The sequence below is a fragment of the Amblyomma mixtum genome, chromosome 5 (genome assembly GCF_055824585.1).
Source record: "Amblyomma mixtum isolate Tamu chromosome 5, ASM5582458v1, whole genome shotgun sequence".
NCBI lineage: Eukaryota > Metazoa > Arthropoda > Arachnida > Ixodida > Ixodidae > Amblyomma > Amblyomma mixtum.
In genome coordinates, this window is record NC_143016.1 from 128,582,118 (window position 1) to 128,605,994 (window position 23,877).

Sequence of the window (23,877 nt, forward strand, 5' to 3'; positions counted from 1 at the left end):
AGCCATACTTTTTAGACGGGGGCATTGTTCTGGCCCTTAACACACAGATGCCGTTGTGGGTGCGACAGGTGTGTGCAGACAGCTACAGTATTTCTGCACCCTGGTCAGCTGCTGCACCTTTACTTTCCTGCCACCTAAACACATCTCAGCTGCTAACAAGTAAAACTAACAGATGGCCAAACATCATGGCACGCCAGCGCATAAAATGATCCTGCCAAGGTATACCAACCTGTAGCCATCCATGTCCTTGCGGCTGTCACAGAATGGTGTGTAACCGTAAGGGGCACCACCCAAATCCAAGTCTCGCAGTTCCTTCATGTCAGCCCTCACCACCTGAAACCAGTGGCCAACAAAGACAGCCAGGTGAGCACTGTGCTGCTGGCTTAGGCAGCAGTTGCAGTACGAGTTCTGACCACTAACAATGTTCACAAGAATTCTGGCAAAGCCCAACACAGTTAAAAAGAATCATGCGTGAAGACTGTCTACACAGACTAGTTCATGCTGTGACTGATCTCTAGTACCTCCTATGTATACACGCACTGCCACTATCCCTGTCATTTATGCTCGAGAGCTTTGAGAAAGTGAGTGCAAAAACTAAATTAATGCACAGCACAGCATGACTTCTGATCCTTTCCTATATTCAAATGAAAACTTCACAGATGGGCTGCTCATAACTAAGCAGTAGCATGAGAGTCACTCAATGCCACCTCTATCACCCAGTAGCCGGGGTGCGATCCCCCAACGGGGAGCTTCCTTTCTTACTATGCCCCGGTATGGTGGGTCAGTGGCTTTGGCATTTGGCTGCCAATCCCAAACTAGCCATAATTGGATAGAGGAAAAATATGAAAAAACCCATGCGCTGTGCAATGTGAGTATATGTTAAAGAGCCCTACATGGTCCAAATTAATCTGCAGTCCTCCACTGCAGTGCCCCCATAGCCCATGTGTCGCTTCAGAACAGTAAACCCTATAATTCACAATTCTGCTTTACCAACAAACTGTTGTTGGCTGCATCCATTGAATGCTAGCCAGTACTTTTTTTTTTCCTTCAATTTTCTTTTTCCCCATGCACAGAAAGACATAAGCACAGATAAAGCATCAAACCTTTGGATAAAAGTGCATGATGATCATTCAGCTGGTGCTCTTCAAAGACGCACTAACTGGAACGAGCTTAATTTTCCATAAAATCAACTACAGGAAGCAATCACCAAAATTGAACAAACTGTCTTCATAATGCTTTGAGATGTTCCCTAGGTTATTAAGGTCAAAATACATTTTACTTGGCTGATCTGAAAGCCTCACAAAGCCACACTACCCATGCTTAGCCAGGCAACAGTTATTTTTTTCTTCCTTATGGGTAGAAAATTTTAAACTTCCAATTTTATGCACTTACAAGGAGACTGACAGAATACAAAAAAAAAAAGAACAATATGCACTGACAACTGACAGCAGAAGCCTGGCCCCAGACATTATAGCAAAAGTTTACACTATTTTATTTATTTATTAATTTTTTCAGGCAAGCATGCAACAGTACAGAAAAGCTCAGAATGAGGCCAGCTGCGTATCTTAGCTCTGGCCTCACGACAAGCACACTGTTCTTAAGTTCCGATGCCCCCTGCCTTCAGTGTAACTGCAAGTGACTACATGCATGACAAATGCTCCCTGTGCCCCAATATACATGTTCAGCTTCATTACGATTGGTTTACAAGGTATTCCAGATACCTCACCTGGTCAGCGTCGACGAAGATTATTTTCTTCACATCCAAGGGGAACAGTACATCTAGGAACAGTATTTTATACCTGAAAAGGGAGCACAGAAAAGTGCATAAAACTAAAAGACACCATGAATGATCATGAGCACTGGCCAATTTGACAAATCTCATCACAAGAACACTACCGCATGTATATTACCGACAACCTTGTGACAGCAGGAAAAGCTTGCAGTTATCGAAGCTGTACCAATAAATAAAAAAAAGTATGTAACTTGCAAAAGAAAATAGACTAACTGGTGGTGAGTCACACTAGAGATTTAGTGACAAAAGAAACTGGAGAAAAAAAAAACAATTACAAAATTTACTGCCATGCAGTATTTACGAAGCTTGAAGTGCCTGTCTAAACTTTCACTTAAACTTTTATTGGCACGTGACCAATGAAAATTTCGAATAGCTAGTGAATAGTGTTTGCTATTCTATTGAATTTACGTCATACCTTTGCTGAGTGAAATATAGACATTTCTCAATATTCTAAAACTTTCAGAATCCGCCTATTTACTGAACACATACTGAAACAACACACACAACAGTTCAAATTTACGCAATTGTTCTCTGTTATTTTGATGCACTTCCTTCTTCCTCACAGAATTGATTCCTTGTAAATGCACATGGGCAGCAGTGCAAGGCATTGCATCTGCATGCCACTATTCACCTCACTGGCCTGGCTGCACTCGGCAAAACACGTGAGCAAACATGAGAGCAAACATGAGAGCAAACATGCGAGCAAACATGCAAGCAAACGTGAGCAAACATGTGACAACTGCAAGCTGCCACCACTGGTCTCAGCGTACCCCCTCCATGCTCGCGGATCAGGAACAGAGTGAAACGCAGAATTGAGTCTATCCTTTGGCCGAGTGGCTGACTTGAGTATTAACACACATAACCTTGCTGAATGTGCTAGCAAACAATACAAAAAGGCGCAAGTACCACAATCATTTTTAAAAACTATGACACAAAGTGTGCAGCTGGCAAGGTTCTCTGCGGACAGGCAGGGCAGAACCACTGGACGCATGTGACAGCATTTAGTGACCACTTTTACCCACCACAACTGTTGCCTGTTAAAACCTAAAAGCTGACCTTTTGAAGCAACACAAAGACAAGGACAAGGAAACAATAAAAAAAAAGTTATATCCATGAGCTGTCACACAGCTAGGATCAGAGGTGTTTTGTGCCATATTTTTGTTTTCACGCCGTTTGCTTGCATTGCTGTAGCAATGGAACTGCATCGATGGCTGCAATGCATTTCGAATACACGAATTCATCTGAACTGAACCTGAATTCACAATGCACAACCGCATGCATGAGTTCACAATCTGAAAACTGGCATCACACGAGTACCGATCTGCAGGCTGCAGGGAAGCAGCCCGAGCTCACCCCCAAATGATTCGCTGCTTCTCGGTCTGCTGGTTGAGCCACCTGGGCCACTTGTATTGCACCAGCTCATACTGGAAGCCGTACTCCTTGGCCATATGAGGGAGCACATCCTGCGGTGGGCAGCAATCAAATTACTAGTAGGCACACTGCGATGAGACAACAGTCGGGGGCCTTGCATATGCTTCACTATCAACAGGCACAACTGTAGTACTCACATTTTAATGTCATTTTTGTGCCATATTCAATGCAGATAATGATTAACATAAAAAGAACTGTACTTCACTGCTGAGCAAGCATGCATAAAGTAAATGCTGCGTTAAACAAACATGCATGCACCTTGCTAGCACTTCTTGTGCCTTGCGATATTCTTATCCAATGCAGTGCAGAACTAAAGTGCATGGAGATTCAAATAAGTTGGTTGGTTTGGTTTGGTTTATGGGGTTTAACGTCCCAAAGCGACTAAGGCTATGAGAGACGCCGTAGTGGAGGGCTCCGGAAATTTCGACCACCTGGGGTTCTTTAACGTGCACTGACATCGCACAGCACACGGGCCTCTAGCATGTCAGGATGTGTGTGTATCTGAAGCACAACTGCTAAGCCTGTCTAATTAGCAGCCACAGCTTCATAAAACCTATCATGCTGAATCTGAAGCTCCAACAGAGCATCTTTATCAACCTTACTGAGACAACATTTTAAGTTATCTGTGTAGTTACACTTCGCTGCACACACAGATACCTTCCTAAAAGCGTTCAAGTATGTGCACCGAGCACAGATTGGACAAGGTGTTTTAAGTTAATTTTGATGCCTACTACAGGGGCAATGGGCTCAAAGGTCCAGCGCGTTGCAATGGAATGTACAGTCTTTGTCAAAAGTAACCAGGCTGCACGGTTTGCTTCCCAGTCGTATAGTAAAGCTATTATGCCAGCCCTTAAGCTCTAAATCTCTGTTTGGTAAAGAGAACCCCTTCCCTCACCTTCAAAGAAGTTTTTGATCTTTAGAGAAGACGTGAGGGGTCTACAATACGAATGAGAAGCAAGCAATGCAGCCTGGTTACTTTTGACAAAGACTGTACATGCGATGAAATGAGATCACTTGACACAGTACTAAGTCTGAAAGCTCATGATACAGTGAGGAGTGCAGACATCAAACACTGACATGCTCCCAGTGGCTTGACAGATGCCCCGGTGAATAAACTGGTTTTCTCTTGGCACATATTCATGGCATGTATTAATCACTGTATTGATCCTCCTTGTATGCATTTATTTTGCACCCCCCCCCCCCCCCTTCCCTATTGGGGCCATGGAGAGTAAAACAAATGATGATGATGATGATGATGATTGCATTAGATGCTTACAAGCCCATGCCATCAATGGCTGCATTTGGCAAGGCACCTGCTGACAACACAGTTATACCTGGTGCTGTATTACCATCAAAACTGAAACAGGTAAAAATAAACAGCACTATAATTACCTGACAAAAGGGTTGGGACAATTGGTCTCATTGCCAAGTCAGCAGCTACTGACTGAAGCAGTAACAAACCAAACTCGCAAATTTTGCGTCGGCACTTTTGAAAGAGTCCCTGCACTATAACACGAACAACAAAAGAGCAGGCACAATCACCTTGAACGTGGGGGACAGATAATTCTTCAGAAACCAAAATTTGACCGGCGTTTTTGTGTTCTTCAAAACGCTCAGCATCATAATCCTGCCAAAAAGAAAAGAAACCACATTATGTTGACTGCATGTGACCACATGAATGAAGCTGCACTTCAATAAATGATATTGTGCAAGTTTCTGTCCAAGGATACGAAACAAAATCAAGGCAATACAAGTGAGAAAAGCCTTGTTTAACTATGCGAAATGGTACAACAGCAGAAAAAGCTCCCACTGCAGAAATTCAATGAGAGGAGAAGTAAAACAGTTACAGTAGCACATAAAATGAAAGCTAAGAAGCCGATATGCTAGCACCAAACTCCAGCTAAACTCATAATAGGTGTATATTAAGCAAGCACCTGCACCATTAACACACAAACAGAAGGAGGAAGTGACTTCTAGACACCTAAACTTACTTGCCTACTTAGCTTACTAGCCTAACTTGCCATGCATTCTTGTATTATTATTATACAGGTCAGTAAGCTACATTCATAATCAATGGGACTTATCATCCTGGCTTCGATAAATGGATTATGAGCGACAGTGTAGTGGAGGGATCTGGATTAATTTAGACCACATGGCATTCTTTACTGTGCACTGACATCACAGAGCACAGAGGAATTTCTGTATTTCACCTCCATCGAAACGGGGCCGTTGCTGCCAGGTTTGAACCCATGACCTTGGGATCAGTGGCCTAACGCCAAGCCACTGCGCCACGAGGGCGGGTAGGTTAGTAATTCCAGTCAGCATTAATTCAGCTAAAAAATGTTTTGTACTCGCATGCAAATGCACAGGCCCCACTGGATGGGTAAAGTTAATAGTACATGTCTTTCGTGACCCTTACCAAATTAAAACAAGTTCTTTAGAATGTGTGCACAAACGAGTAAGAAGTTCGATAAAAGCTGCTTTCATGCAGTTTCTCAAAAACACCTGAAAAAAAACAAAAATACTAGGACATGCCTGCAAGCAATCCCATTAAAACTAGCTGCACCTAGATTTGAAATTATGAAACTCCCTGTGGAAACATAATGCCGTGAAATGACCTGATCAAACTACAACTATGACACATTTGTTGCAATTGGTGCACAAAACATACAGCTTTTCCACAAAGTGCACATGCCTTTCTACAAAGAGTGATAAATTTCACCATTGCAGTCTAAAACACTGGCAGTCTTCAACGGGCTTTACAAGAAACAAGAGGGTGGTAACGAGTGGCACAACAAAATTCGATACAACAATGGCGTGCACCCTCACCTCAAGAGCCGCTCGTAGAGGTGTCCCGAAGCAAGCGAAAATATGTTGATGACATCGTCTTGCTCCTCCTCATCTTTTTTCGTGGGTTCACCCACGATAGTGCTGATGCGCGCAAATGAGGGCAGAAAAAAAAAAGTTCAAGTCAGGCGACCAGCAGCTCAAGAAATGGCTTCCTTGACAGAAAAACAGACAGAGAGAAAAAAAATGCCAGACAAAACAAAAAGCATGCAGCTAACAAGCTAAGTGAAAAACATCAGAGGAAAAAAAAAAAAGTGAAGAAAGAGGAAAGCATTTCCAAGCATGCACGTGAAAGGAAAGCAAGAAAGCTCTCAGGGGTTCCCAGGAGCAATTGACACGACACAGCACACAAAAACAAACGCCATCATGAGGTGGTCCTGACTTTGGGTGGAGAGCCAACAGTGCATGCAGGGACAGCCGGAAGGTTGCGACAGAGTGCTCGAATCCTAGTGCGTGAGTGAGGAGACGGAGAAAAATAGGCAGAAAGGTTCCCCGCACAGCGCAAAACGGCATTCAACACAGAAATGAGGAAAAAGTTAGTGGCATTCTGCTCGCTCGTTGAGTTAAGCCAGGAATGAAGGCAGCTCACCTATCACCGAAAAGCTCTCTGGAAATGTGAAAGCAAGAGAATTTGTAGTGGGTTATGTGCAATGAAATTCAGCATCAGCATTTACATTAGTAGAGAGTACACAGAGTACCAAGCAGCATAACAACTGCACATCACACAAGAGGCAATAAAGGATTGCCTGCGGTACCAACAGAATGCGTTCCTCAATGAGTGCGTGCTGGAAATAAGCAGCCGAAAAATGAAATGCAAGGTGTGTTTATGTGGCAGAGGACCAACTGCGACGACAAAATTCTCCGTTTTCTACGCTGACCATGAAGGGGAACTTCCTAGAGCACTCTGCGTTAAATTAATTTAGCAGTGAGTGAAAAATCTAAGCACCAATTATTTCTACCATCATCAGGTGGCCTGCACTTTTCACAATGATGTGGAACTTCCTGTTTCAGATCGAGAAAGGAGTAAATATCGAGAAAGGAGTAAATATGCCCACAGAACATCGGCAAAGTTTTGTTTTTTTTCCTTGTTTGCTTTCACATCAATGATGACATGAATCACTGAAGACCCTGCTTGCTCCTCGCCACCCCCTCCCATGGCCATGCACCTTTCTTACCTAATAAAGGATTTCCATTCAACTCATCGTATGCTACACACCTAAACAAGAAGCACTGTGCAATACAGTAAACCTTAATTAGCACTGATATTATGTCAAAAGAACAAAAACTACAAAACTTCTTGAATTAGCATAATAATGTCAGCAAAAAGAGTTGGAATTGCAAAACGCAAAGCTGTACAAAGGCAAGTCTATGCACTGCTACATACAATGCTGCTTTTTAAATGGAACCGAAAAACCAAAATGACCAGTGATTTTAACTCTTTTTTTGGTGTCAGCATCATATTATACTTCAGCTAACTTCTTGCACCTTGATGCGAACCAATAATTAACTCAGCGTTTTACATATGCACCTTTATAGTAGTACATTAAAGGTGTTCTGTAATGGCCATCAATGTTGCTAATAAACACATGCATTGAGAAAAAGAAAATGCACGCAAGTATTTAAGGTAAATAATTCAATTCATGGTGCATAATGTCAGAACTTGGCCCGACAACCCTTGACGCCAATATGAAGTCCACCCAATTGTAAGAAATTAATGTTGCGCCAAGGACGACAATGGGATCTAAATGGCACACTTACAAATATACTAGCAGCGGTATCTCCACTGACAATGGCACATCTGCTCACACTCGACGCACAAACACACAAGGTCCGGCCTGGGGCGACACCAGTCCTAGCAAGTGGAGTGCTCAACACCAACAACAAAGTCAGGACCACCATCAGCGAAGGACAAGCTCAGACACCCTTGTCGTCTGGCACAAGCAAAACGAAACAGAAAGAGGGAAAGGGGAAGGGTGGGTGGGTGCGCAAATTTCTTTGCCACACAAAGCAGAAAGCCAGCTGACCTGTAGATCGATCTCCCTATCTGCCTCCATTCCGTTAATATGCCGCCAATAATAGGTACTCTGTTTGCGAGAGAAAAAGAAGGGAGGGAACGCTTTGGTGCACCCCCAAGGCAAGCTCCGAGACAAGCTCACCCACCTGGCAGCAAGCCATTACAGCTCACGGGCACCAACTACCAAATCTGGCTTACTATGATCTGCCCTAGACAGAAATTTGGAGCCGCCATGATGGCCTCATCTTACAAAATGTGCCGCTGAGGCAAGGGATGGGAGCCTCAGAGCAGTGAAAGCTTGCTGCCGAACTGTGGCAAAATTGCACTGCACGTTTAACTAGGCACCTGCAGTGTGTAGAGAGAATATGCACATGAGAAGGCAAAATTATGAGTGAATCTCCACTACGTGAGTCTTTGCCAAACTGCACGGAATCAGGTGCCCAAAGAAAGAAGATTAGCACAAGGCACAGCCACATAGGTAAGACGTATAAAGGCAATGCCCCTTCCTCAAACTTTCTAACCAGAAAATAAATTGCAATGAAGACAGCAACCTCTTCTATCCAAATGTACCAGCTGTGCTACTTCTGACTGGTGTGCGGTAAAGGCATGTTGAAGAATCAGCAACAAAACAAGAGTACCTGCAGGGTTTCAAGTACATACTAGTACTAAAACACAGCTGCTGTTCATGGTGCAGTACATGCCAATACAGTAGAATCTCGATGATACGATCCAGTTGATTCGAATTTCGGGATGATGTCAATGCGTAAAATGCCCTGGCCAGGTGCAATGTGCGAAATAGGCAGAAATTCGAATGTACCACCTACCCCACTGCGAAAGATATGAATGCACGAGCTGTGACCGGACCTTCGAGCACCAGGTTCTTGCTACCCATACATCGCTAACGTCGAGATCATCAGTCACACGATGTGCACTGCCAGTAGTGAGCGGTGACATGTGACAAGCACAGTGCCGACATCTCGAGTCAGCAGTGGTGCACAGCTGTAAACAAACCCCACGAGCCGAAAGCAGACCTGAGTAAACTCTGCATTTGTTCGTTCTGGATGAAACAAATTTTGGTTGATAAGAATATTTTTCATGACCCCAGGAGGTTCGTATGATCGAGGTTCTACTTGGAAGGTTCAAGCCCAAAGCCACAGAATGTCGCCAAAACGCACTGCTTTTGCATTCTGTACAGAATTGGCCAGATCTGTACGCCGCTGGAGCTAACAAAAAGCTTGCAGGTTGTCTAGGAAGAGCAAAGTTAACTTACATAATGACATGAAGAATGCGAAAGAGCTAGGTTAAAACGATAGCGCACACAACTGAACTACGAGGGAGTGCCTGTGCCAACAAAAGTATGCACAAACCATTTAGCTGCAAATTTCCTGAACTTAACCACTTTCAGTGAATGTGTTCATTTCAGAATGAAACTCCCAAGGGTTAAAGCCAACTCACTATATAAAAGGCCTAAGTAGAGTTATAAATGTGGCGCTACTGTTGCGATGTACTATCTGGCAGCCCTTGCACATGATACATTTGCTTAGATCTGTGCCTACGTCCACCTACAAGAGCACTTAATACACAGAAGGACAGTGAACACTGCTGAACAGACATTTTTCTTGTGTGCGGCTTATACATACACCACAACTGAACACATGGCAGGAAGTACAGTGAATTTTTGCTTTGCACTCAATATACAATGCAGCACTACTGCTGTGCTAAGTCATGTGGCACAAACAAACCCTCCCCTGAATTGCACAAAATGCAGCATGTTCAGTTAATAATGGAGTCAAAATAAATTTATAACACAAAAAAATTACTCTTCTCAGCAGGCAAACATTGAGGAGGCATTCGGTTGGGGTCAGTCTGCACGGAACGCTGAATGAAGCATATTTTTCACTACGGCTAGAGCATTCCCAATACGTTAAAATGAGGGAAAAACAGAAAACTCACTGCGATAATGAGCTCCACAGGTCATTTTCATCATCACTTCCATCGGAAAGCAAGTCTTCATTCTGCTTGCCGGGCTTCTTGCTAACCTGATGAGGTAGGCATGACATGTGCTCTCTTAAATGTGTTCGTTTTTTTTCTTCTATAGCTTAATTAAAAAAAAAAAAAGATTTCAGCGAAGCTCAACTTAATGAGCCAGCTCGACTGATTAATTATCCCTGCACAGGGCATAGAAGGAAACCAACGATAAGTACCATACATGTAGCTAGCATGACATGCAAGTTAACTAAGAAAGAAGAGAATGACTTATTACATTCATAACAGAAGCCTGTACATTCATTGAATATATTGTGCAGACAAAGCAATGTCAACCAAGGTTAAAACATAGAAGGTGCTATACTGCACTTGTATCAACAGGATCGAGGTTGTCGCAACAGTTTGCACATCACTTTCATTGGCATACACAAGGCATGGCCAATACTGCACCACAAGAGAGCAAACTGCTAGAAGTGGAGGTGGATAAAATGCCCACAACCAAATTTGTGATCACCGATTTTTCCAAAGGTGATGTGATCACTTGATATGATACTATGATAGCATCACGCCACTCACTTTCACTTTGAGAACATGACTTCTGAAGCTGTTGATCACAACTAGAACATCGCTAGAATCTTGCGGGGAATCTGTGTTCTCGTGGCTGCAAGGAAAGAAGTGCAGACAATTTAAACCAAATGTCAGGACAGGACAACCGGAGCTATCTGCTCTAAGGCTAGCACAGATAAAGCACAAATGTTTGTTAGCTACTTGCTTTGTACAGTGACCCAACATCAGAATGTTGAAGATTGCAGGAACATCATTACCACTAAATCGCCTCAAAAAGCACCTGTTCTAGTCCAGAGGCCACAACAGAATGCATAAGCCAAGATTAAAAATATTACTTGCTCAACCTGACACTGCCGGCTTTCCCACCTACTCTCAAGATTTACCCACTGCTAACTTTGGTTGACTGTGACATGAAGTAGAGAAGAAGCCACAAAAAGAATTGAGTGGAAATAAAATAAAAGCAAGTTAATGAGAACCAAATGCTGACCTCGAGATGTCGTACAGCTCACTGGAGCGCCCTGGTCTCAGGCGCAGAGTCCAAGTGCCAGGGTTAGCCTTCAGCTGGAAGTAGCCCTGGGTAGCGGCACGGAGTTGAGATAAGCAGTCAGTCTTTAACACGCTGCTGCACACACTTGAAAGAAACGTGGTAAAGGGTGGCACACAACTTATGAGTCAAATTCTGAAATCATCCAATGAGACTACACTAGAGTACCTTAAATTAATAAAGCATAAAGCACATTTGATGCTTAAGTGTGCACTGCTAACTAAAAGGCTCTGCTGTCTTTCAGCTCCATGATGTTGTGGTCAGCTTAGCTTATGACTTAAAAGTGGTAAAGTGAACCAGTTTTGAGGCACTTGGTATTGTAGACAAATATTTTATTTTTCTCACCTCCTATTACACGTTTTACCTATGACTAGTGCTTATGACTCAAGTGAATTGGTTCTTTATGGTAATAATAAACAAGCTGAACTGATACAGTGTGTTGTACCCTGTCCAAGCCTGCAGCTGACACTGGGCAGAGTGAGCCAGGGGCAAGCTCGAAAAGGCTAGGAATGCCATAGAAGGCTTCCAGTTTTTTCATTCTGCAACATCTCTGTGGCAGCTTACAGTTAGGAAACTTTGTGAGAACAACTGTGTTCAAATCATCTGAAGTCAACCTTTACCACACAATATATCCTGATTTTCCCGTTTCCCAAAGTAATCATGGTGTGATCACAATGATGGCGACGAAGGCCAATAGCGTGCCTACTCTTTCGCCACTCAGTTTTTTGTGCGTACAGACAACTGATTGCCTGTTTCCTCCCTTTTCTCTTGTATTTAACATAGAGCACCGTCACCTAGCCATTTTCCTTAGTCGCTTCTTTTCTCATTCTCATCCGTAACACAAAAAGAAAGAAACACGAGTGGCAAGAGAAGGGACATGAAATATTAAAGTTAATGCAAGGACATGGGTGTTTAGCTTAGTGGCACTTATATAAAGTTCGACACCACAAAACAGCCGGAAACAATAAGGTGGAAAAGGTTTTAAGAACAGCATGATAAGACTGTGCACGGTAAGCCTGAAGGCTCATTCATGTTTAGTTTTGCTACAGAGTATGACCCACTTTCTCTGGCATCTCTGCATTAGTCTCCGCAGGCCGCTAAAAATCAGACTGGTTGGTTGGTTTATTGGGGTTTAACGTCCCAGAGCAACTCAGGCTATGAGAGACGCCGTAGTGAAGGGCTCTGGAAATTTCCACCCCCTGGGGTTCTTTAATGTGCACTGACATTGCACAGTACACGGGCCTCTAGAATTTCGCCTCCATCGAAATTCGGCCGCCGCGGCCGGGATCGAACCCGCGTCTTTCGGGCCAGCAGCCGAGCGCCGTAACCACTGAGTCACCGCGGCGGGTTGCTAAAAATCAGAATGTTTGGTGGATGTGCCCAGCAAGGGGCAGAGGGCAATGGGCACCAACTCACCAGGTTTGCCATGACAATGGTGTCCACCACGGCGGGGTTGCTCTGTGTGCCCAGGATAAACTGCAGGCCTCGTGGGGGGTTACCGCTGGACTGTTCAAAGCAGTGTCCTGGTGCGGACACAACAACAACACAGGTAAGACAGCTGCCATTAAAGAACAAGTTGACTATACGGGGGTACACCTGTGCATGTATGTCATCCGTACTGGTTACAGTTCCAGGCATTCCTTTCCAGTGCCAAACTACATAAAAATCTCCCAGACAGAAGCAGCAAATGAGTGGCACACAGTTGCCGGAAGCCAATAGACTAACAGTTTCAGTTATACCCTTATGCTTACACTAGCCACCACAGCCTGTGCAGTTTTGTTTTTGAAGGGAATAACTGCACTTCCTGCTCGTGACGCTAAGTGCTTAAAACTGCCAATGAACATCAGTATCACCAAACTGTTTCCAAACAAATGTCAGTATCACCACTTTTTCCAATGTTCATCCCATAGCAGCTGCTAGATTAATATGATAAGTACCCTTGCCTAATACAATAAGAGACTAATGCCTGTGCTTTAAAGGCAGGTTTAAAGCAAAGACACAGTACCAGGATTTTCAGCGCAACGAAGACACACATAAGAAACAGGGTGCTTACTACAACTGTAATCAGGGGAAAGCAGTCAACACATATAGCCTTCCCTGCTGAAGCGCACGCGAACAAGGCACCAAGAAAACCAGCACCAATCTTATCAGAGTAAGCGCTAATGAAATTTCTGCTCAGCCCCATAAAGAAAAGGTAAAGTGTCACTAACATAGCTCGAACCCCCTTATTTCATGTCAAAGGCTTCCAGAGTCTCACAGGCCGTCTGCTGTCTGCCTCTACCCAGAATTCTCACATCACAGAACCGTAGTGCACAATTGGTGCAAGCCCTACAGTGTTTAACAAGACTTTCACCCTCATTATTTTCAGTATCTTTTGCATGTTCCCTAAGTCATTCACGCAACTTCCCATCTGTCCAATATAGGATTTTCTGCAGGACAGCGAAATTTCATACACGACGTTAGTGGCGCACTCTACGAAACGCTGCCCATGTCTCTTTTGACAGCCGACCTTTTGGCTTTCGCAAGTTATGCGATGGAGCTTGCGGGGGTCAGAGAAAACCATCGGTACATTAAACCAGTTTGCCACTTTCTTCAGGTCGTGAGTGACTTTGTAAATGTAAGGCACCATTACAGGCCTCTGAACCGGCAGGAAATAAGCAAACTAAAGCAAGGCAGAGTAGTCTAAAAACCCCTCTGTATTCTTGAGGCTTGCATAACTATTAAACTAGGGGTGTGCGAATAGTGGTTTTTTGATTCGAAGCGAATTCTAAGCGAATAGCAATTTCTTCGAACAATTTCGAAGCGAATAGTTCGAATAGTACTTCTGGTACTAAAAAGGCTGAATGACAGTAGGCATTTCCAAAACCATTTATTTTCCTAACACACGATACCATTACATACTGCACTGAGGCTTTATTTAAAACCATGCTTCAAAATTTTAAGAGAGCACCTAAAGTGAGTTAAGAACAATTTTTACCGGTTTGGTAATAAAAAGTTATAACACATAAAAATACTGCCTGCTTTCTAATAAGAAATTAGAGATAAAATACAAAAAATTACAGTATAACAGAACGGTGCCAGTAGTACAACCAATAACTTAAACCATAGGAGTAACTGCACTACACTGCAGCAAGAGCACTGAGAACAATAATGAAAAATAAAAGGACATTATGCACTACCGGTGACCAGTGGTCGAACGGGTCGAATGTCCAACAGTGAGCTAGGCAATCACGTTCGATGCACCGACTTGCCACTTGCATTGCTTGCGTTTCTATAGTTTAGGATTCTCACTTCTTGGCTTGGATTGCGTCTTCTTTTCGGTTACGCCGATGAGATTGCTGCGTCCAAAGATGTTAAAATGGAACATAGGCTGACCAGACCTCCTAGCAGCACTGGCAGCATCGAACCATCGCGTATCCAAAGCTCCCACAGCACCGATAGGTTGGCCGTACTGTCGGGGACAGAGCGTTCAGGACGCGCCGCCCATGGCTCAAATGCATCGCCATCACCTTGCGGCCGGAGATTGGCGCGTCTATTTCGCTATCCGAGGGGTGCTCGTAAGGAAACGTCGGCTCAGCTCTGTCTCTCTTGGGTTCAGTGCGGCAAACTGGCGCTCTTCCCGGCCTATGCCGTCACTCTGACAAGGCGTACTCGCACGTTGCTTTTTTTTTTTTTGCATTTCACTAGCAGCTCGCGGCTGCTGTTTGCCGGAGCGTTGCTTCGCTCATCAAGCTGAAAGATCGGAACATCGTTCCGGTTACATTCCCAGACTAGCAAGAATGGAAGCGGCTGTACAAAACTCTAGCGCCGCAAGCGAAACGTCATTCGCACCGCTCGCGCCTCCTGGCGAAATTGTCCCCGATAGTACCTCTTAGCATTGCGCTTCCAGAATGCTCTGAGTTGCGGCGACGGAGTGCGGCACACCACCGAAGACGGCTCAATGCCCATGATTACGACGGCATTCCGTTCCCACCAATGCGCAAGCAGTCAGAATAGCAAGAAAAGACGCCAGTCATAGATGGATGCGATAATTTCGTTCTACTAAAGTTCGTCCGCAGCCTCCCCGATGCCGAGCGTTAACGGCAGTAATCCTCCACGGGTGCACAATAAGCTTGGCGTTATCACACGCTAAATGCGCCCTTCCCATTGAAGTAAGTATACACTTCGGCGACATCAAGTCCCCGCGCTGCCGCTGAATTTTTCTCGCCTCCGCCGGTAATATGATGGCTTGCTTCAATGCTGCCGAGAACGGTCGCCCATATTCGGTACGCATGACTCGTCACCTGATTGGGTGAAGCGATAGCGCGGTAGGGCTGCGTGTTTATCTTCGCATCTGTCCTATCAGATAATCTTTTCCGCAGCTCTATTGGAAAAAAAAAAGAGGGAGGAGGGGGGATGAACGCGGGCAAACAATGCCCGCGTTCGAATACTTGCAGCGTCCGAGCTCATCGATAACGTCACCGCCAGCCAGAGTAGTATATAAAGGGTTCGCTGACAATAAACTGAGGTTTCTTGTTTTTAAGCTTAGACGACTGTCGGCTGTGTTCTTCCTTCATTGCGTCTGCCTCGACACGGTGGCAGCGACGCGGCTTATGGCAGCCTTAGTGCGGAGGTTCGAAGACGGCCAGAACACAGGATCTTTCGCAAGAGCGCGTCGCCTTCACCTTTCTTTCGTTTGTCGCTGGGTTCACACCCCGGCCTGATCGTGATTTGCGTATTGACTGACCCCCGAGCGTTGAAAGCACGATAAAAAAATAAAGCCATCTATGCGGCAATACTCTGAACCGAAACCACATAAAGCAAGCGGGCAAGCGGGCAAGCGTCCCAGTAACACTATTCGCGCGAGACGAATACTTCGAAATTTCGAATACCGAGAATTCGGTTCGAAGCGAATATCGAATACCGTGCTATTCGATCGAATATTCGAAATTATCGAATATTCGCACACCCCTATATTTAACACATCACTGAGCACAATGCAAGCGCACATGCTGAAAAGAGCCCCAAATGTAAATACCTTCTAAGAGCAGGTGCTCCAGCTCAAACTCGGCATGCACTCTGCTCTCCACCTGCAACGGACACAAGCAGTGTTGCAAAATTCGTCACTTTAGCACATTCACACAGGTCAGAATGTCAAGACCAGCACCCTCCTACTGAGGACAGAAGCAGTACCCACGTTACAGACCTTCTTCATGTTCGTAAACAAATTGCCATGACACCAATAAAGCACTGCTACAAAAGACCGAAAGCACTGCGCAGCACATTGCACCTGGCGTCCATTATGCTGTTAGCTGGGCTTCTTTGATGTGGTAGGAATATAGTAAAACCTTGGTAATTCGACCTCTGCACCTTAGGAAACATGAATAACTCGGTTTGCCAGCATGATCCTGGCCAACAGCCACCCAAGTCTATGACACTGGACACACGCTGATTCAGGTGCTGCAGGTCCTGCACCAGATAACTCAGATAGTATTTCCGAAGGAAGGATGCACTGAGGTATGATGAATGCACTACAAGCTACCTCTAAATTAACTCTCTTCAAGCCTCAACCACATTGTTCCCCTGTACGTACTGTATTTTCATGATTATAAGTCGACTTATTTTTTTAAATTTGAAAATATGAAGGGGGGGGGGGGTGGGGGGGTCGACATACAATCGAAACCAATGCATGACACCAGAATAAAGGCAAGACAAACGAGACATTAGAAATGCTACAGCAAGACTGCATTTTTACTGTGCAGCTACGACCTATCGCTCTTGGTGCTGGCCTTGAGCAGTTATGTCGACACGCATAGCCAGCACCCCCTCCCCGTGTACAGCAGCTGATGGTGGCTGTCGATAAGCAGAAAACCGGTACACCCCCCCCCCACCTGCCCATCCTCCCCGCAGGTGGCTGAGGCTGCTGAAAAGCGGCTAGATAACGCTATCCCGTTCTAATCTTAAAGGGGAAGCTTAAGCGTCCTCAAAGTTATTTTTTTAATTGCAACTGCACACTGACGGAAGAGACGACACAGCTCACATGTAGCGGACGCTCTTTGGCTCTGACGCATTTGATGACTACCGACAGTGTTTTACAAGTTGTTAATATAGTGCTTCGTCAATCATCATTTGTGCTCCAGGTACGGTAAGCGTTCGACACTCATTCATGACTACATTCAAGATGCCTATCATTCTTTACGCCGAAGAAACAAACTGCGCGTAGGGCCTCAAGTTAGATGTTCGCAATGGGTGATACAGTTGTGAAAGCTGCAGCGAGGAAAAATTTTCAGCTGTTCCAGGCGATGTTGTGGTGCAGCTGTTTGCGAAGTGCGGGATTTCGCTGCATGATTTCGCTGCGGGATTTCGCTGCAGCACACATTAGAATGATGTGCTGTGGGACTGCAGCAGCGATCACGACGGCAGCACTAGTGAGGATGATGGTGCAGGTGTGGACGAGAAGTCCAGTGACTAATACATTTTTGTTTTGGAATGCGCTCAAGGGCACGCCCGCGCACGCCCGTGCAATAGCGGTTGACGATAAACGGACGTGGCCGGATAATGCCATCATGTTCTCCTATTACAGCCAAGCTTAAGCGACCTCCAGGTTTCTTTTTTTTCCTGACATGTGATGGGGGCGGGGGGGGGGGGGGGGGGGGGTCGACTTACATCCAATTCAACTTACAATCACATAAATGTGGTACATTGTGCGTGCAAAAAAAAGAGCAACAACAATTACAGGGCCTCTGTCCGTAGGCTGAAAAATACCTGAGCTGCATAGTTTCGCTTGTGGCTGCATTGTGGCAGAAGGCATTGGCTGCACATGAATATAAGCTAACCGAGCCCAGCTTTGCACCATTTTGGCTACTGATGGAGACGTCTTTTCTTTCCTTTTCTTTCTCACTGCTCTGGTGCTAACTCCTGTTTCCGCTGCTTCCATTTGAGTGATTCTTCCATTCTTCCAGTGCACCAAAACTGCACTCATCCCAAGTCATTCACTGTTTATAAAGGGGGAATTCCACTGTTGCAGTGTCAGACCGTGAAAGACGCCGCAGGGGCCCTTACCGTTAAGAAGGAATTCTGCTCCGAAACTCCGGATAGTGTGCACGCAGTAAAGCACTGACAGAAATGCGAAAAACAATCGTTGCTGTTTTCAACTCAAAAGCAGATGACCACTGCCCAGTCTTTTACCAGATAAATTTACTGAGACGAAAACAGATTTTGGCAATTTCTTTTGAGGGCCATTTAATAATTTGAACTTTCAGACAATTCAAGATTTTTTTCCGGTCCCTTGAAGTCCAGATTAATGAACTTTTATCGTAATGCTTTTTCTTGTGCCTATGATGCCCAGTTGTGATGCACAGCTTCAGTACAAGAAAGCATAGCTTGTTAGCGGGATTTAACCGACATAATTTTCAAATTTCCATTTGACTTACTATGCTTTCAATGTATTTTAGAACCACTGAACTTGTACAGCATCTTAAGTTACTATATATTGCCATGCATAAGTCGACGCTTCAACTTGCAGCCCTCGCTGAATAAAAAAAAAGTTGAGACTGAATATAAGCCAAAAGAAACCTGGTTCCAGAAACCATGGCTGCAAGGCCCTCTCGTTTGTTCCTCCCGTGCTAGACTGGGACAAATGCAGTACAACACTTTGCCAGGACTGAGGTTGCTATGGACTGCCAGCACCCAATCTAGCGAAATAGTTTCCCTCTGATGCAGTACCTGTGGTGCCACACGCAGGCAGTGACGGAAAGTTCCAGCGGATGCAATGTCCCACCCACCTGCTCCATGTGGATGTTGTCGAGGTCGTAGGGTGAGCGAATCGCCTCCACCAGCCAGTTCTCGGGAGTGGCCATGCCCAGGGTGAGCAGTGGTGACTCTGGCATGTTGACAAACTTGGCGTACGGACCGAGCCCCTGCTGGCCATCCAGCCCAAACTGGGGCTCCGGCTCCAGCACAAAGCGGTAGTAGCTGCACGCAGGGGGGCCACCAGCACAGGGCGCGTTAGAACGAATGGAGCAGTTATGTCGTGCATTTCAACAGTTTTGTTGCTCAGGGAGAGTTTTATGAATTGAATTATTTATTTAATCATATATACTGCAGTGCTATGAGCGCTATAGCAGGAGTAGGTTAAAAAAAGAAGAAGATACACACGAGATGAGCACTTTCATACAAAAAAAATATACAATGCACAGAGAGAGCACGAATGCGCAGCGGTTATGCGCCTTGGATAGCGGATGCAAAACTTCGGAGTAGACATGAGCAAACAGACCCAGGTTGTGAATTCCAGCCTTTGATAGAGCAGGGAAGAAAACAGAATTGGAACATTGTATGAGCATAGTATCGTATCAAGTTTAGATCATGATTTCTTCTCGTTGATGATTCTGGCGCAAAAGTTACATTACCTAACTGTTATTTGCGAGCTTTACTACTAGTATTTGTTATCTGAGAGTTCTTATTACTAGTATAGCACCAAATAGTCCACAACGAATATCCCAATGATAATTAATTTTGTTACTGTGTCTATTCCTAGTCAGAACTGTCACCAAGCTGCTGACACTCTTACTACTATTACTGTTACTGTGCTCATGGTGCTTGCAGCAAGACGTGTTGCTTCTTAAGATTGACAGAACAATTTATGAAAAGAGAAAGGTTGTCCAAGTAAGAAAGAATAAAAAATTAGTGCATGTACAAGACTCCTGTGTATCCTTAAAAGCACCTACCCAAAACTGTGTATACAGTCGAATGCCACTAGACGCTTCACGTGCTGGCTGAAGTTCCACCCTTGTGACATAATGCTGCAGCCAGTTGCATTCTTTATCAATACCTAGCTTACGTAACATTTCAATTGTGTTGACTTAGAGAAACAGGGCCACACACAAAGACAACAAATGCACATGATGAAGTGCAAGCCAAAGGTTACATGAATCGCTGCATGTCTTATACTTACATTCACAATATGGAGCTAGGCATTTTGTCATAAATTCACTATCTGTCACACCGTTTACAGATGACTGATAAACAACACAACGTCCCAGTGTTTTTTTGTTTTTTTTTGGCACTCCAGAACTTGAAAAAGCTTTGTCAAAGGGTGAACAATATCAGATAAACGTCAAGCAGGGCGCAGTGTGCACGCAAGTTTTGTGGAATGCTAGAAGGCAGTGGTGTACAAAATACCATTACCGTGTGGCCAAGCATGCGCTGGCCAAGCCAACCATTACCTTAAAGAGCGGCTTGGGGACACATGCACACTTGCAGCCTTGTCAATGCCCTGCGAAATTTAATGCCATGCTGTGCTATGTGCAAACATGAATGCATCCCACTCTCTGACCAAATGCAAATACTGCTGAAGCTGAATGATAAAGTGTGCCATGAACTTCCTGCCGCACACTGCATGGTATCATGCAAACATGGTGCACCAGCGAGCCACTGGTGTTGCTTACCAACCAAGAAATCAGATTTTTAAGCACAGCACATGAAAACAAATTCATGCTCTCGCATCGAGAGCGAAGTGTTTTTTTTTCTTCCTTTCTTAGCTTTTTCGTTTTCATTTATATTCATCTAACTTGTTTTTCGTTCTCCTATTCACCACATGTAAAAAGGAATGCAGCCACACATTTAAACCCGTAATTGCAAGTTTGTGTGTCACTCATGTGTGGTCTTCGCTGGCCTTCCTTTGTTGAACCAGCATTGTCCTCACACCATGCATGCAGCTGTACCAACTAGCCTGTTTGAAGCTTTGCTTACGTTACAACCTAGTTTCCATCAACCAAACTTAATAAGCCAGTCTCAAAGCCACACCAGGTTATCTGACATCTGTATGTCAGCTAATGGCAGCTCGCACAGCAAAGAAAGCAAGGCATAAGAAAGCATGGTTAAGGCTCATGTCAGTCTTTGCCATGCCTCCTCTGTCTACAGTCACTATGCCATCTATGAGAAGGTCTGATACCAACAAGGTTAGCTGGCAAGAAAAAAGAGACAGACAGATGGAGAAGTTTTGCCGCAAGTGATGGATCTGCACACTGCACACAAATTCCGGGGAGCACACACCGTAGCGCAGACTGTCCATTCAACTACTACACCTAATGGTTAAAGAGATGCAGCTCCTACGGCAGTACAGAAACAGCATGCACTTTAAGAGAGATGACTGAGAGTCCTTTCGGGTTCACATATCTTAACGAAACTTTTACTGCAACATCTCTTGTCTATCCCTGCTATTTATGCCATATCACACGGCCATGCAGCATTTTTTTTTTTTCTGCACAAATTAATTTCAAGGTTGCCCATATCTTGACCTTATTTATGGTGACTTTGGCGGGCAGTCCAACATTCACTAATGTCAAAACTAATTTCAAAGGTATTATTTGTCTACTGGTACGTTCCCTACATTAGTGAACAGCAAAATGTAAGAATTGTTTTATTTCATACATTTTATGACATGGGTACAGCTGGCAGTCATTAGTTTATTCTTTCAACATTAGCACAAGACTTTGTCAATATTATTGATGACTTCCCGGCTACACCACGCAGAGCCCCTTCTTAACCGCACCGACCAGTTTCAATCAAAAATCTGTTTTGCGTTTTTCGATATGTCAAAATCGTTTTACTCAGTACTTTACTAAATGAACAAATGCATGAAGAGAATGAGAGAGTTAGCCCAGTCTTCTCTTTCTCCTCAAGAATTCTGGGTAATCAACAACTCAAAACACCAAAAAGACTCTTGGCAAAGCAGTGTAATGAAGCGTGAAGCAATGTGATCATGGAGGCAACAAACTCCACACCCTATACCACACACATTCATCCCACTGCTCACCTTTTCAGAGGCATGTCCGAGTGTTTGTCAATGCAATTGAAGAACACCTTGACATTGGCATTGATCACATTCTGCAGCACCAACAGAATATGCGAGATCTTCTGGGCCCCTCGCGAGACAGGGTCCACGATAACAACAACGTCGTGTGCAGGTTCATCAGGTTGAGAGCATGGGATCTTCAACACACTGCAAACAAAATGGCACACTGGCTCAACAACTGCACATAGGGAAACAAAACAGACAGCTCATTAAGGCTGTCTGGATTCACGCCATCTCAGTACCATTACTTGAATGCTGAAAAATTTTTAGAGGGTCACTAACTAAGAAGTTAAAAAAACAGACCCAATAAAAATGGGATCACAAGACTGTTATTGGTAAGTTCAAATCATAGAAGACTGCTTTATGAAACAAACTTGAATTGATTTTTTAGTAGAGTCAGACTACACTACAACAAAATTCATGAAACCCGCGAAAAATTTCACTGAAGCAGAAACTCAGTTGTGAAATCAGCTCGGAATAGTGACAGGTTAGACTTGATAGCTCAGAAGTAACATTTACTTCCCTAAACCATTTAGCTTTGGCTCTCTTCGACATTTTGACATTAACACCACAGCATGATTCTCTCAGTTCTCTGTTGCATTGCCGAGACAGTTCAAATAACCGAAAAAAAAAATAAAAAAAGCTTATCTGAACTTCTCAATTAGTCGATAGTTTACTGCACATGCTTGTATTTACACCTGATCACATCGCTCCTAATATCAGCCAATGTTGTGTTGTCTGTATGGCTGCACCACTGCATGATCGTCGACAAGTGCACATGGTCGGGCAAAGCCCACTTAGGAAAGCTTGGTTTGGTTTGGTTTATGGGGTTTAACATCCCAAAGCGACTGAGGCTATGAGAGGAAAGCATTGCAGTAGAAAGTGCACAATGCGGTACAGATGGCAAAAAAAGTTAAGGAGGCAGAGCAAACAACACGACCAATAAAGCACTTCGCCGGCATTCACTTTCACATTAGGTTGCAACACCTAAAAGCTAGACGTCCGTTAATTTTTACACTTTGAGACTTGAATAAGATTAGGGAAACAAAACACTAGTTAGCATTGGCAACGAAAAATTCAGAACCATGAAGCTTCTGTTTCGCGAATGTGGTTCTCGCTATCAAGAACCATGTCATCGGTATCGTTTGCAATCTCAGTGTAGCCTCACATTCACTTTGCTGCCGCCCTTTGGACATTAGAGAGGAAAGACTATGCTCGGGGAAAGTTGGCCAAACCATTACTACTACAGCTCCCACTGTACAGAGTGTGCAGGAACAATCTAAGGGCATGTTCATACAAGGCACATGACATGGGCACCAAGTGCCAATCAACAAGGAATGTCAGTGATGTCATAAGTGAACATACTAACTTTCGCAGCTGTTTTTGATGAATCCAAAAGGGATATTACACACTGAAAGCATCTTTAGATGAATGAAAATAAACAAGCTGGTAACTTTATATCTTTAACATTACAAAATGAACTGTCAAGTTCCCTTTTACTTCAAGCACTCAAGTCAGGCCTTTATTCTGATTTTTTACACCCCTAAAGAAGTTGTCAGTGCGCAGCGAGGGAGAAGCACCAACAAACAGCACTTACGAACACAGGCCACCAGAGACGAACAAAAACAAATAATGTAGAATGTAGCAGAAAGACCAAGCTCTAGCACAAAGATAGCACTTACCTCTTATCTTCCCTATACGGAGTAACTTGGTGCCGCATTTTCGTTTGCACATGTGACATCAATACGCTCGCAGCCTTCATAGCAAGGTCACTGAGAAACACAGAGAAATAGAGGAAATGAGAAAAGCCTTGTTTCGCCTCTAGATCAAGGCTGTGCCTGACATGATAACTGGGAGCTACT

The 23,877-nt window shown here is 44.3% G+C and overlaps 1 protein-coding gene across 1 annotated transcript in view; it reads right to left on the reverse strand.

The window, feature by feature from the left end:
• Uggt (UDP-glucose-glycoprotein glucosyltransferase) overlaps positions 1-23,877 on the reverse strand; it is a 159,105-nt gene that overhangs the window by 11,302 nt on the left and 123,926 nt on the right. The window contains exons 26-39 of the mRNA XM_089546007.1: positions 23,698-23,787; positions 21,977-22,162; positions 18,945-19,134; positions 16,199-16,250; positions 12,598-12,704; positions 11,125-11,210; positions 10,647-10,731; positions 10,038-10,123; positions 8,095-8,154; positions 6,053-6,154; positions 4,766-4,850; positions 3,146-3,255; positions 1,727-1,799; positions 230-333 (exon numbers count right to left, since the gene is read on the reverse strand). Coding sequence (XP_089402133.1) covers positions 230-333; positions 1,727-1,799; positions 3,146-3,255; positions 4,766-4,850; positions 6,053-6,154; positions 8,095-8,154; positions 10,038-10,123; positions 10,647-10,731; positions 11,125-11,210; positions 12,598-12,704; positions 16,199-16,250; positions 18,945-19,134; positions 21,977-22,162; positions 23,698-23,787 — 1,416 coding nt within the window. The remainder of the gene's footprint in view (positions 1-229; positions 334-1,726; positions 1,800-3,145; positions 3,256-4,765; positions 4,851-6,052; positions 6,155-8,094; positions 8,155-10,037; positions 10,124-10,646; positions 10,732-11,124; positions 11,211-12,597; positions 12,705-16,198; positions 16,251-18,944; positions 19,135-21,976; positions 22,163-23,697; positions 23,788-23,877) is intronic.